Here is a 14,005-nt window from a genome sequence, read left to right on the forward strand (position 1 = left end):
TGTGCAGTACAGCGCGGACAACGTGGCGGTGATGGACAGCGCCGCTCACGCAGGCGCAGTACGAGGCTGTCCCTGAGGCCGGCCTCCGTACCGGCGGGGATACCAGGCTGCGAGTGGAGCTGCGTCGTGGGACATGTTGCCGGGAACGAGCTGGAGGAACCACTGGTGAGTAGATCGGAGAGGGGCCTTACAGCCTGATGATTCCTTTAAGGGATTGAGTCCCTATCCCCATGATCGGCAATCATTGTGTGTGTGTGTGTGTTCACATCTCTTAACAATCAGGCAGGGTATACCATGTGCTTCTACATTAAATGCTGTTTTCCTAAGAGCTTTACAGTCAATTAAAAAATCCTGTCTGTAGTTAAATCTCATAAAATGGTAAAGAACAGACAGATTATGCATAATGACTGCGAGTAAAACAAACTGCTAACTCTTAACTGTTGTTCTGGAGAGGACAGCCAATAAAACAAAGCTGTGTATTGTTCACCAAAGTAACCCAGACTTCTATGTAGAAGCACGACCGACATGGATGAGGCTGTATGCCTCTGGGTGCTGAGCGTCAGCTCTCTTGCCGAGACAATAGTCTAAGGGACACATTATAAAGCCTTTCTTGATCACTGCTGCAATGAGCTTGCCCCAGTCATGGTAGTAGAAGGTACCAGTAGCATGTGACCAGCACCCCACTCCGCAGAGCACTTGCGATTATGGGGCTATCAGAAGGACGGTCAGGCACTTCCTGTACAGTTTTTGTCCTGTGAGGTGTATGATCACCTTGCAGGAAGTACGGCTTCTGCATGTCATCAGTATCCTGTGTAAGGTAAGTGGAGGTGAAGCAGTCACAGGACAGGGGTCATACAAGCAGCACATTACACAAGCCAGTGAAACGGAACATCCTTACCGGGCAGGTCTTGTGACTTCCCAGACAATCGAGGACGTTTTGCTCTGTGGCTGAAGTTTTCTGTTGTCGACGTTGAAGCACCCTTTGAGAAAAGAGAAAAAAGGTCAAGTCATCTCTCAGGCTCATTACAACAAAAGTGCTGCTACTACATGTCAATATTTTATGTAGTCAATATGTTTCCAAAAACTTGTCAAGATCAACTATACTAATGCAAAGATTTCTGGAAGCATTCATGCAGATCTCTACCCACATGGGGAAAAGATTTCAGGACAAACCTTTTAAGGCACACCTGAAGTGACAGGAATAAGGAGGCTGACATGTATTTCCAGTTGTCTGGCTGTCCTGCTGATCCTCTGCCTCTAATACTTGTAGCCACAGCCCCTGAACAAGCATGCAGCAGATCAGATGTTCCCCTGAATTATGATTGGATTTGCCACATGCTGGTTTCAGGAGTGTGATTCAGACATTACTGCAGCCAGAAATCCACTTAACTGCCAGGCAACTGGTATTGTGTAACAGGAAATAAATATAGCAGCCTCAGTATACCTCCCACATCAGGTTCCTTTTAAAGGACAACTGACCTGAGAGGGATATGGAGGCAGACAGTTATTTCCTGTTAAACAATACCGGTTGCCTGGCTGTCCCGCTGATTTCTTTGGCTGCAGCAGTATCTGAATCACACACCTGAATTAAGCATGTGACAAAGTCAAAGTAAAGTCAAACGTGATCTGCATGCTTGTTGCGGGGCGAAGGCTAAATATATTAGAGGCAGAGGATCAGCAGGACAGACAGGCATTGTTTAAAAGGAAATAAATATGGTGGCCTCCATATCCCTCTCAGGTCACTTCTCCTTTAAAGAGGACCTGTCAGCCATACGATCTCAGAAAAAAAAAAACACATAAGTAGATAAATACTTGCTCTACTTAAATACGTATTGCACTGGCCACGTTTTGATTTTAGTGATTTTTCTACAGTAAAAAAGAGAAAATCCTTCTAAAAATGTCCCATTTTAACTGTGGTTATTTTGAAGCCAATCCTGATGTCATTTCCTCCCTTCTCTCCTCTGCCTGATTGTGTATGCATTGCCCGCCCTTCACTATAGAAAGTGCATTGTCTCAGCATGAGAAATATTGGCCAATCAAAGACCAGAGGTGTGGGAGGGGAAAGAGGCTTCAGCCAATCAGGCTGCATTAGTTATGTCTGAGGGGAAATAGAGAAGCAAAAGACAACCCAGCATGCCCTGCAACTTCCTGTGTGTTCCAAATAAGAGTCAGGTAAACTGGGGAATGATCATTTATCAACAAGTAATAGTTATTTTAACTTTTGGATTGCCTGGTTGTTCACCAGATAGAAATAATGAATTGATTTTTGATTGTATGCCCGACAGTTACACTTTAAGAGTGTTCTTTAAGTGTTCTTTAATGTGCATAGTAAGCAGGAGGCTCGTCCTGCTCTAACCTGTATTATATGCCATGTATTCAGGCTCAGCTACATAGTGTATAGGGGTACAGGGGAAGCACAGAGGGCAGCTGGCCAGCAGGGTGCCGCCTCTTCCTTCCCGTTTGCATCACACATTCTCAGGGGAGCGGACCGGAGAGAGGCTTGGCACCGGCATTCCAGGTGCGATTCCTGAGATACTCCCCTACTGGCAGCGGAGGACACTAATGAAGGCGAGGACAGGTTCAGGGAGGTCTGAAAAGTCCAGCAGAGTTCCCTGAAAGCAGGCATACCTTATTAATCAATATCTGCTTAATATCCATCATACCAGGGCTGTGGAGTCGGTCCAAAAATCCACCGACTCAGACTCCTCAGTTTAGGATTCCACCGACTCCACGACTCCGACTCCTCTAATTTGCATATTACAATTTTGATGATTGAAAGTATGTAACATGAAATTCGTCTCTTAACTGCCAACGCTTAGGAATTTTACAAGACAACTGAAGTGAGAAGGATATGTAGACTACTATATTTATTCCCTTTAGACTAAAACTAGTCCTTGGTAAGCGTACTTGTAAAAGGTACAAACCGGAACAAAGAACATCTATCAGGTCCTAGGCAATGTAAGTGTGGGTACATGTAAGAATGATGTGCAGGTACTCTGCAGGGGAATGAGGAGATTCTTCCTCTATTACACATTCTTCATGCACAATCTGAACAAGGTTTATGGGTGACAGACAACACCTCTGTGTTCAATGTGCACAGCATTCTCAGTGGATTCCCTGCAGCTCTGTGGGGAGTGCATATGTAGAGTATAGTACTACTGTGTAACAAAGTAAACCTGAGACAGATGAAATGAAAGTTTTATACATACCTGGGGCTTCCTCCAGCCGCCTTCAGGATAATCAGTCCCTCGTTGTCCTCCTCCACCACCTGGATCTTCTGCTATGAGTCCAGGTACTTGAGCCAGTCGGGCGTAGTGCGCATGCACACACTCCGCCACCAGGAGCATACTACACCTGTGCAGCACTATTGCGCAGGTGCAGAATGTTCCTGGCTGTAGGAGCGGCATGCGGCCGGACAGCACTGACTGGCTGAATTACCAGGACTCCTAGCAGAAGATCCGGGTGGTGGAGGACAGCGAGCCGGACAGCACTGACTGGCTGAATTACCAGGACTCCTAGCAGAAGATCCGGGTGGTGGAGGACAGCGAGGGACTGATTAGCCTGAAGGGGGCTGGAGGAAGCCCCAGGTATGTATAAAACTTTACTTTTCATCCGTCTCAGGTACCCTTTAATTTGTAGTCACCAAACCAAATTTTAACAACATATCAAATTATTTGATTTCATCAACAAAGGAAGTGCATACATTTGCATAAATCAGCATCAATGCAGAATTATTTCCATCTCGTTTACCATCTCTATTAGTGACACAGCTACACATCAGGCTTTATTCTTACAGCATAGTATTTAGTATATATAAGAGATTCCTGTGTACACATCATATATACAGTCACAATCAGATATGTATATCTGACCTTAAAAATACGGGGACTGCTTTATTGAAGCAGCACAAGTAACTAATTTTGATTGGTTTATTTCATTTTTGTGGACTAAGCACAGCTATTACTGTATATATACATTATTTTTAATGACTATTATCTGAGAAATAGAACATTTTATCATATTTTCTATTTTAATTACAGTTACAAATTTATTAGGAGTCGGAGCATTTTTTTCCGACTCCGGGCACCCAAAATTGCCCGACTCCACGACTCCGACTCCACAGCCCTGCATCATACGGCACCCTGACCTGCCCGACATTGGATGTGATCTCTGCATATCGTCCGCACTGCTGCTACTCCATGCAGCACAAAGCCAGGCAGCAGTCACTTGTGAATGGCTCTGCCTGCAGTCACCTGTTCATATCAATGTTCAATCAATAAAACGTTCAAAACATCAATTCAAGGAAGTTGCAGAGCATGCTGGGTTGTCCTTTTTGCTTCTCTACTTCCCCTCAGACTTATAACTAATGCAGCCTGATTGGCTGAAGCCTCTCTCCCTCCTATTTTCCCCTCCCACACCTCTGTTCCTCTCTGATTGGCCAATATTTCTTATGTTGAGACAATGCACTTTCTATAGTGAAGGGCGGGCAATGCATACACAATCAGGCAGAGGAGAGTAAGGGAGGAGGAAATGACATCAGGATTGGCTTCAAAATAGCCACACTTAAGAAGGCTCTTTTTTTACCATCGAATAAAATTCACTAAAATCAAAATGTGGACAGTGCAATACATGTTATTTAAATAGAACAAGTATTTATCTACTTATATGTGTTTTTCTTCTGAGATAGTATTGCTGACAGCTCAACTTTAACCCTGTAGGTACTTCCATGAAACCAGGAAGTAATCACACTACAGCATCTCTGAGGAGCTATATAAGCTGTAACAAAGAAATGTTTTTCTGCAAAGAGCTACACTCGGGGGTAGCCGCCGCAGAGGATTTCTCTGCCCCAGGAGGGATTTTTTTGAAGGAAACTTGTTGAAGCCTTTGTAGCTAGCACTTTGCTAGCTACCATTTTCCCCCAAGTCTCTCCGCTCTTTTATGATCGCCGCCGTTATACGTACCCCCCCCCCCCCCCCCCCCCCGATGGCGCAGCCTCTCCAATCAGCTCCAGGCTTCGCTATGGGGAGGATCGGGATTGCGCATGACGTCATAGCCCATCCCATCGTCGCCATAGTGGCGACTGAAGCTCATTGTGGAGGCTGCAGCTCTCGCAGGATTGCGGCTAGGTAACGTATAGCGGCGGCGATCGGGGGATCAGAAGGATGCGGGGGGACAATGGTAGCAAGCCTAGTCCTAGCTACAAAGCATAAAACAAATGTAATTCAAAAAAATCCCTCCCATGCACGCAGCCTCAGAATCTAAGTACCGCCAGGGAGGTTAAGAGCAGAGAGGAAGTGCTGGTCAGTCAGCCAGCAGATGGAGTTCCTAACAAATATCCCATTTTCACTGATATTTAAAAAAAATAGATTCTTTACAGAAAGCAATACTAGTGAATATAATAAGCAAAACTGAAAAAGCTTACATAACACACATCTCACATGATTATTATTATAGCCAAACAAAGCTGAACACAGAAGGTCTCGCTTGTTCAAAGAAAGCTAAACCATAAGAGTTGGGAACATGAATATTGGAATGGTTTCCTAATATTGTAGAATTCTTTCCGAGTCAATGAAGATTATCTGTGGCATGCTGGGAAATTCTCAGCCATTCCTGTGAAGTGCACAGAGAGCAGGGCCAATGGGCTGCAGCCACACGGGTGAGTATTTATAGATGGCAGCAGCAGCCTCAGGCACATGGAAGTAAATATAGGAGGCCTATATAGCAGCTACTGACTTCACACAGATATTAAATGATGTGTTTGTTGCTATAGGTCTCGTGCCAGCACCACGGTGCACATCTGTGCATGTGACAAGTACACAAGAAGGGCAGAGGGCTTTCCTGTTCCTTTTACTCAATTTAAGGGTTATTTTTTAGTGTACCTGAGATGGGGGATTATAAAGAAAATATACATACCTGGGGCTTCCTCCAGCCCCCTCCAGGCTTGATCGTGCCCAAGCCGTCCTCTTCTGCCTCTCTGTTTGCCTGCAACTGGCCCCGGAAAATCCTCCAGTCTGGGTCAGTCGGCGCAGGAGTAGTCCGGCCAGGCACATTCTGCGCCTGCACAGTAGTCGGCCGTGGGGGGAGGGGGGGAGCGCACATACGCAATTAGCCCCAGCTCGGAGGACATTCTGGGGCCAGTTGCGGGCGAACAGAGAGGAAGAAGAGGACAGCGTGGGAGCGATCAAGCTGGAAGGGGCTGGAGGACGCCCCAGGTATGTATATTTTCTTTATAATCACCCATATCAAGTTCCCTACAAATATGTAAATCCAGTAAAACACAGATCTATTTATTTCCCTTTATGGACTATACGGGCCTGAGCCCACTAACGCCGCTGTGTCCGCTTTTCAGCAACACATCAATGTTACAGATGCTGAAAAGCAGACACAGCTGCGCACAACTGCGTTAGTGGGCTCAGACCCTCAGAGAAGACCAAGTTAAAACCGTTAATTATACATACAGTATTTATAGCTTAAAGAGACACTGAAGCGAAAAAAAATGATGATATGATTTGTATTTGTAGCACAGCTAAGAAATAAAACATTAAGATCAGATACATCAGTGTAATTGTTTCCAGTACAGGAAGAGTTGAGAAACCCCAGTTGTTATCTCTATGCAAACAAGCCATTAAGCTCTCCAACTAAGTTAGGGCTGGTTCAGACGGGCGTTTTTGTGGCGTTTAACGCAGCGTTTCAGACGCAGCGTTTTTTGGGATCTACTGCCATCCCGTGCAAGTGAATGGGAGCGTTTAGAGCTGGCTTTTGCAGGCTTTCATGAAAGCCTGGCAGTAGATCCCAGCGTCGCGTCTAGTCTCAAAAGCAACATGCTGCTTTCAGAGGCAGTAAACGCGAGGAAACTATAGCAGAGACCAGAACTGCTAGCCTTGAACGCTTTTCAAAAGCTTTCAAAAGCTAGCTTTTAAACGCTGGCGTTTAAACGCTGGCGTTTGAACGCAAAGCCAAGCAAAAGCTCAGCAGATGCCCGTGTGAACCAGCCCTTAGTTGTGGAGAGGGCTGTTATCTGACTTTTATTATCTCAACTGTTCCTGGACTATTTACTTTTCCTCTGCTAGAGGAGAGGTCATTACTTCACAGACTGCTTTGAAAGACTCATTTTGAATGCTGAGTGTTGTGTAATCTGCACATATTATAGAATGATGCAATGTTCGAAAAAACACGATATACCTGAAAATAAAAGTATGAGAATATTTTCTTTGCTGCTAATCTTCTAGTAGTTATTCATAGTACACAACCAATTCACTATATCATATATTTTTTTTCGCTTCAGTGTCTCTTTAAAGAGACACTGAAGCGAAAAAAAAATGATGATATGATTTGTATGTGTAGTACAGCTAAAGCCCCATCTACACCATGGGACATTGAAGCGATCCGGCGGCTCGATTAGCCGCCGGATCGCCTCTTCCGCGTGCCCGCCGCGTCCCCGCTCGCGCGCTGCATTCGATTCCCCGCTCGTCCCCGCCGGCGCCGCTTATCTCCCGCACGATTCCCTGCCATTGTTCCCTCGTGGGGATCAAGCAGGGAATCGGCGGTGCGAAGATCCGTCCTGCCGGATCTTATCAATCGAGCCGCATCAGCGGCTCGATTGATCAGAAGCATCGCGGCCACATCTACGCGTGTAGATGCGGCTTAAGAAAAAAAACATTAAGATCAGATACATCAGTCCAATTGTTTCCAGTCCAGGAAGAGTTAAGAAACTCCAGTTGTTATCTCAATGCAAAAAAGCTATTAAGCTCTCCGACTAACTTAGTGGTGGAGAGGGCTGTTATCTGACTTTTATCTCAACTGTAATTGAACTGTTTACTTTTCCTCTGCCAGAGGAGAGTTCATTACTTCACAGACTGCTCTGAAAGACTCATTTTGAATGCTGAGTGTTGTGTAATCTGAACATATTATAGAATGATGCAATGTTAGAAAAAACACTATATACCTGAAAATAAAAATATGAGAATATTTTCTTTGCTGCTAATCTTCTAGTAATTATTCATAGTACACAACCAATTCATTATATCATTTATTTTTTTTTGCTTCAGTGTCTCTTTAAGTGGTAAAACAAATGCTATAAAATAAAATGTGTGATTTTGGGGACAGCTTCCAGTAAAGCCAGTGAAGGACACTGCAGCATGCAGCCTCTCCTAAGCTACACACAGACATGGATTTCTGAAAATGCATTGAACATAAGCCAATCCTCAGGATGACTGCATGTATATCAGAACTACATGGAAGGGACTTTCTCCTGACAGGGCTAGGGGTGCTTCAGGGCAGTTAATACAATAACCTCTACAAACTGCCACCAGCAGTGACCTATTTCACTGAACTGGACCTGCCCAAGGAGGGTATTCCAAGTCTTAGCAATCCCAGGTTAGTAAACACACACTGCTATAGTCCAGATCAGCATGTTACTAAAGTTTGGTACAGACATAAGATAGTTACCGATTCACTGAATATGGGACCTGTCCGAAAGATTCAAAACGTATTGATTTTAGGACTTCATTGCTCAGAAAACCTGATCAGGAGCCATGCATGGAAACTGAATTGGATGGTTCATATGGGTTCCCAAACACATGTAATAAGTTATAAAACCGTAACCTGTGCTTAGCAGCCAATTATAATCATCAGTCAACATGAGGGAATGGCTATTGCAAGCGCAGATAATAGAACAACACTGACAAACAAACAATAGATAGCAACTATTATTTACTTATGCAAAACACCACAAATCCATTTTATAAAAACAGCCACCACCCTAAAACAAAAAAAGAAAGCCTGTACATGAATGTGTAGAAGCAATAAGCTTCTGCTATACACTGCAATACAGTCACAAACATCAGTGTAATTATGCAGAAATGATCAATAAGCATGTGCTATTTTACTAGGAATCTTTAAGGGAGGGTTTCACACTTATTAAAACTCATGTGCAAACTGTGAACGTGCTGGAATGCCTTCGCCCCGCACATGTAATGGAAGTCAATCACACTTCTGCTAAAATTCCCAAAAAATGTTGTTCACATTTTCACACTGCACAGTAAAAAATACATCTTGCAGAACAAATGTGCACATTGCATGCAGATTCCCATTGCTTCATGAGCTGCACTACTGAATTTTTTTTGTTAACTTAAATACATTTTCCTCCTATTTATGTTATCAGAGAAAAAAAAATTAATAAAATTACTATATATATATATATATATATATATATATATATATATATATATATATATATATATATATATATATATATATATACATATACATACACACACACACACACACAGCTGAGCTCGGGCTATGCCGCGCAGGAAGATATCTCAGCCCCTGGTGGGGCGATTTTCGCCGTTTAAAGTGCTGTGCGCACAGCTTGATCGCCGCCGCTCTGCGGCGATCACCCGCACGCAGCGGCAGAAGAGGGCCCCCCGCCAGAGCCCTGCGCTGCCCGGACCAATGAGTTCCGGGCAGTGCTATGGTAAAAAAAAAAAAATATTATTGGCTCAGGGAACATATATTCCCTTTCAATAATCACTGCTGCAGCAGATAGTGCCAGAGGGTTGCACAGGAGCTCGCCAGATCGTACACAGCTGTGCTTCGGCTACAAGACGTATATCTACTGACTCGTGGCTTAGATGAAGTCACAGAGGACGTAAATATACTGTAGTGGTGGATAAAGTGGTTAATAGACTGCCATTGAGCAGAGACAATAAAACATTATATATATATATATATATATATATATATATATATATATATATATATATATATATATATATATATATATATATATACACACACACACACATACATATATACACATACATATATACACATACACACATACATACATACACACATACATACATACATACATACATATACACACACACTGTATATATGGAAGAGGATAGATGCAATTGTTTAACTCATCAGTTTCTTTTCATGGAAGGTTCTCTTTAATCTGGGAGAGGGGGGTGGGGATAGTTGCATGAACACCTCATGTCTATAACTGCCCTTCGGCTGCATACTGCTAATACACGGACTTGCTGACTAGCATCTCACCACCGGAGCAGTGCTTTTCAGCGCTGCTAGATTTGGGCGCAGCCGGCGCCTCCATAGACTTCAATAGGAATCATTCCTATTGAAGTGCTCAGTGAGTAACGTCGGCTCCGTCAGAAGACGGAGCCGAGGTTGCTTAAAAACATAATAATTCGGCCTCCAGCAATCGCTGGAAGCCGAATTATTTCATTCCCCTACTATCCATGTCGGCCTGGAGGGGGAATAGTAATTAAATCGGCCCGGACTTGTGCAGAAGCAGGATCAGCTATATAACGCTGTATCCTGCGCCCAAGTCTACCGGCGCCGATTTCAAATGTACGCTCTCACCACACAGGCTTGTGTTCTGGGGCTGCTGTACAGTGGACTCTGCAATACATGAAATGGATATGACAACAAGTGAAAAGTTTGGCTGCATGAAGGCTGGGTCATGATGAGAGGACAGCAGGTGCCACAGCTGGATGTAGCGATCAGGTGATGTGAGGACACTGCAGCCAAGGAACGGAAGGAAATTGGCACACGGCTAGAAATAGCATCACATGATGGACAGCAAGGCTTACAGACCCCTTTCCTGGCCACATAGCAGCTTTTATATACACAGGAGGAAAAGGGCCACTATCTTTACCTTTGCTTTATACTGGCCATATTTTCCATGCTGTGCAGAGTGTACGTCTACCTAAAGGAAATACTGATGTGTCATGAGGCATTCCATAGGAAAACCATTTATGATATGTCTTTCAGTCTTATGCAGCCAGCTGGCTGGCTGACTCACCAGTATGAATATAAAGAGTAAAGCCTGGTACACACTAGCTGGGCAGCCTCTTCCAAGAATCTAGCACGAGTACAGTGGTGCATCGCCAATAGATCCACATTTCTGCATCAGCTTAGCTCCTTAACCCCTCCCACCACTTGAAGCCGCCCAATCGTGCACCACGTGGTTGTCCCGCCTCCCCTTACATAGCAACAGATCATCATGTTAGCCTGCAGACTAGCCACGCATTTGTATAGGTCTTCACCCTGGACGGTTGTCTGAGGAATCAAGTCCTGACAGTAATGGTGTGTGGGGTCTGGGTGGGTTTGTGGATGTGTGTTAAGACATAATGGTTTACTGTGTGGCCAGGCTGAAAGAGAGGCCGAGGTGGGCTCATATAATGATCAGGTAGCAGCTATCTCCGCCGCTCCGTTCCCCTGCATTGGATCACTTTCCCTTTTGTGACCTCTGGAGTCACGACGCTGGATGGAGAGAGATTCTCTTTCAGCATGCAGGGAGACGGAGGAGCAGCAAGTGGTCCTTTAACAGTTCAGGTAGTCCCTAGTTAACGAACAAGATAGGGACTGTAGGTTCGTTCTTAACCTGAATCTGTTCTTAAGTCGGAACACTGTGCCATCTCTGTCCCCTGTACTCCCCTGTGCCTCCAGTGTCCCCCTCTGTGTCACCTCTGCCCTCTGTGCCTGCTTATACAAGTTTAAGGGCCTTTTTCCACTAGCCTGCGATTTGCGATTTGCTTCTAATCGCAAATCGCAAGGTACATTAAACTAATGGAAACTGCAGCAGCAATTTCCATTAGTGCGATCTGATTGCGATGCGATTTTGGTCAAAACGCAATCGTCGTCCTGCCGCGTTTTGTATGCGATTGAGCTGGACTATAATGAATATAGTAGCTCAATCGCAATCGCATGGTGGAAATTGAAACGCGATTGCGATCGCGATCGGAATCGCGATCGATCGCATTTCATAGTGGAAAAGAAGCCCTAAAGCCATATTTTCTTTTGAATTTTTTAAAATCGAGGGATTACCTGTACTAACAAATCCTCAGTTGTCACAATCGGCACCTTCCCCCTCCCATCTCTAGTGATCTCAGCTGCTGCCATTATCACCTGTGTTCATCAGACACCATCACCTGTCATGTCACACAGTCTCCGCTCACTTTGTATCCCTGGACTACCTGCAGTCTGCTCCTGTTACTCTCTCCCTTTCCTCTACTTCAAAGTGCGCAACATGTGGTGCTAACATTTCATATTTACAGAATACCAGATCCACTAACAAAACCTTCCAAGTATCACCAGCTGTGTGGGGAGATGCTCTCTCTACAACACCAGTCATATTATGGAGGAGGGGCTGCACCAATGAGCAACGCAGGCTCATGTGGTCACACTACAAACCATAGCAGCCTTCCCAGTGTGAACCATGCTGTAAAGGTGCATTATACTCAGCCTCTAGCACTGGACACACTTCCAAAGCATCGTGCCCTTCAGGGATCTCAGCAGCAGATACCGTTGGGCAACATTGCTGGGCCGGACTGCACACGCTTGTCAGCTGTGTTGCTAAGAGGGGGGCAGGGGACAATGGAGCAACGGCTAGCCGGCGCATGAGTGGCGTAACGTGGCGGGCAAGAGAACAGCACGAACAATGGATCGGTGTCGCTGGGGTTGAGTAGATCAGTCTGGCGAATCAGCCCAGGTGATGTGATCAGAAGGGAAGCTCAGGAAAGAACTGGTGGGGGGCCAAGGCCAGGGGTGACAGCGGTCGGAAGGGGAGGGGGGGGGGGGGGGGGGGGGAGTCACCCCCCTCCCTCACCTGGGGTCCCCCATCCCCTCTACCTCCAGCTATTTGTGCAAAACTTGTTAAAATGTACAGTATGTCTTCTCTCCTTGCGTTGCACCGCTTGCCTTCCTGCAACGTTGCCCTCAATACTTTGGAGGGCGGCACTGCAGGAAGCAGGGCTGTGGAGTCTGTACACAAAAATCTTCTGACTTTCAACTCAGACTCCTCAGTTAATGAAACCTCCGACTCAGACTCCAACTCAGACTCCCGGTACCCAAAATGGCTCAGACTGACTCCTTAGTCTAATACCAGGGCTGTGGATTTTGTACAAAATCATCCGACTGACTCATCAGTTTATGAAAACAACGACTCCAACTCTGACTCCAGGCACCCAAAATTGCCTCCGATTCCTCGAGTCCTACTCCACAGCCCTCGCGCAGGAAGTGACGCAGCAAGCGCGAGGAAGTGGAGAGAAGGTAAGCTCTCCGCTTGCCACATACATAGGGGGAGCGGGGGACCATCCGTTCTGGCTTTTAACCAGCTGGGGCTGGTATGGACGAGCTCAGCTCGTCCATCACCGCCGGAGGCTGCCGCTCAGGCCCTGCTGGGCCGATTTGCGCCAAATAAAGAGCAGCACACGCAGCCGGCACTTTGGCCAGCCGCGTGTGCTGCCCTGATCGCCGCCCGCTCTGCGGCGATTCGCCGCGAGCAGCGGCGAAAGAGGGTCCCCCCAGCCGCCTGAGCCCTGCGCAGCCGGAACAAAAAGTTCCGGCCAGCGCTAAGGGCTGGATCGGAGGCGTCTGACGTCAGGACGTCGACTGACGTCCATGACGTCACTCCGCTCGTCGCTATGGCGACGGTGTAAGCAAAACAAGGAAGGCCGCTCATTGCGGCCTTCCTTGTTTATTCTGGGCGCCGGAGGCGATCGGAAGAACGCCTCCGGAGCGCCCTCTAGTGGGCTTTCATGCAGCCAACTTTTCAGTTGGCTGCATGAAATAGTTTTTTTTTTTATTTAAAAAAAACCCTCCCGGCAGCCTCCCTGGCGATCTTATCAGAACGCCAGGGTGGTTAAAACGATTCCTCCCGAAGGAAGACAGATCAGTTTTGTTTTGTTTTTTAAAGTGGATCCGAGATAAACTTTTACTCATTGCATAATTGTGTTCCTTTCATATAGTTTATAGGGGCATTCCTCAAGCTCAAATACTTTTTTTTTAATTGTGTTTTAATACTCTAATAACCTATAAGCTAAACAAGCCTCGCCTACAGCTTCTTCAGTGCCTTGGCACTGTAGCAAGGGCTTATGGGAGCTCAGTCTGGGCAGGAGGAGGAGGTTACTAGCGATTGATTTCAGAGGCAGAGTGAGAGGAGGGAGGGGACTGAATTTACACACAGGCAAGCTGA

At 45.7% G+C, this 14,005-nt stretch overlaps 1 protein-coding gene across 2 annotated transcripts in view; it reads right to left on the reverse strand.

The window, feature by feature from the left end:
• Window positions 1-14,005, reverse strand: part of FBXO11 (F-box protein 11) — a 166,622-nt gene that overhangs the window by 66,085 nt on the left and 86,532 nt on the right. For both annotated transcript variants that reach the window (XM_068233055.1, XM_068233054.1), the window contains exon 3: window positions 899-980. In XM_068233055.1, coding sequence (XP_068089156.1) covers window positions 899-980 — 82 coding nt within the window. The remainder of the gene's footprint in view (window positions 1-898; window positions 981-14,005) is intronic.

This window comes from Hyperolius riggenbachi, chromosome 4 (genome assembly GCF_040937935.1).
Source record: "Hyperolius riggenbachi isolate aHypRig1 chromosome 4, aHypRig1.pri, whole genome shotgun sequence".
Classification (NCBI taxonomy): domain Eukaryota; kingdom Metazoa; phylum Chordata; class Amphibia; order Anura; family Hyperoliidae; genus Hyperolius; species Hyperolius riggenbachi.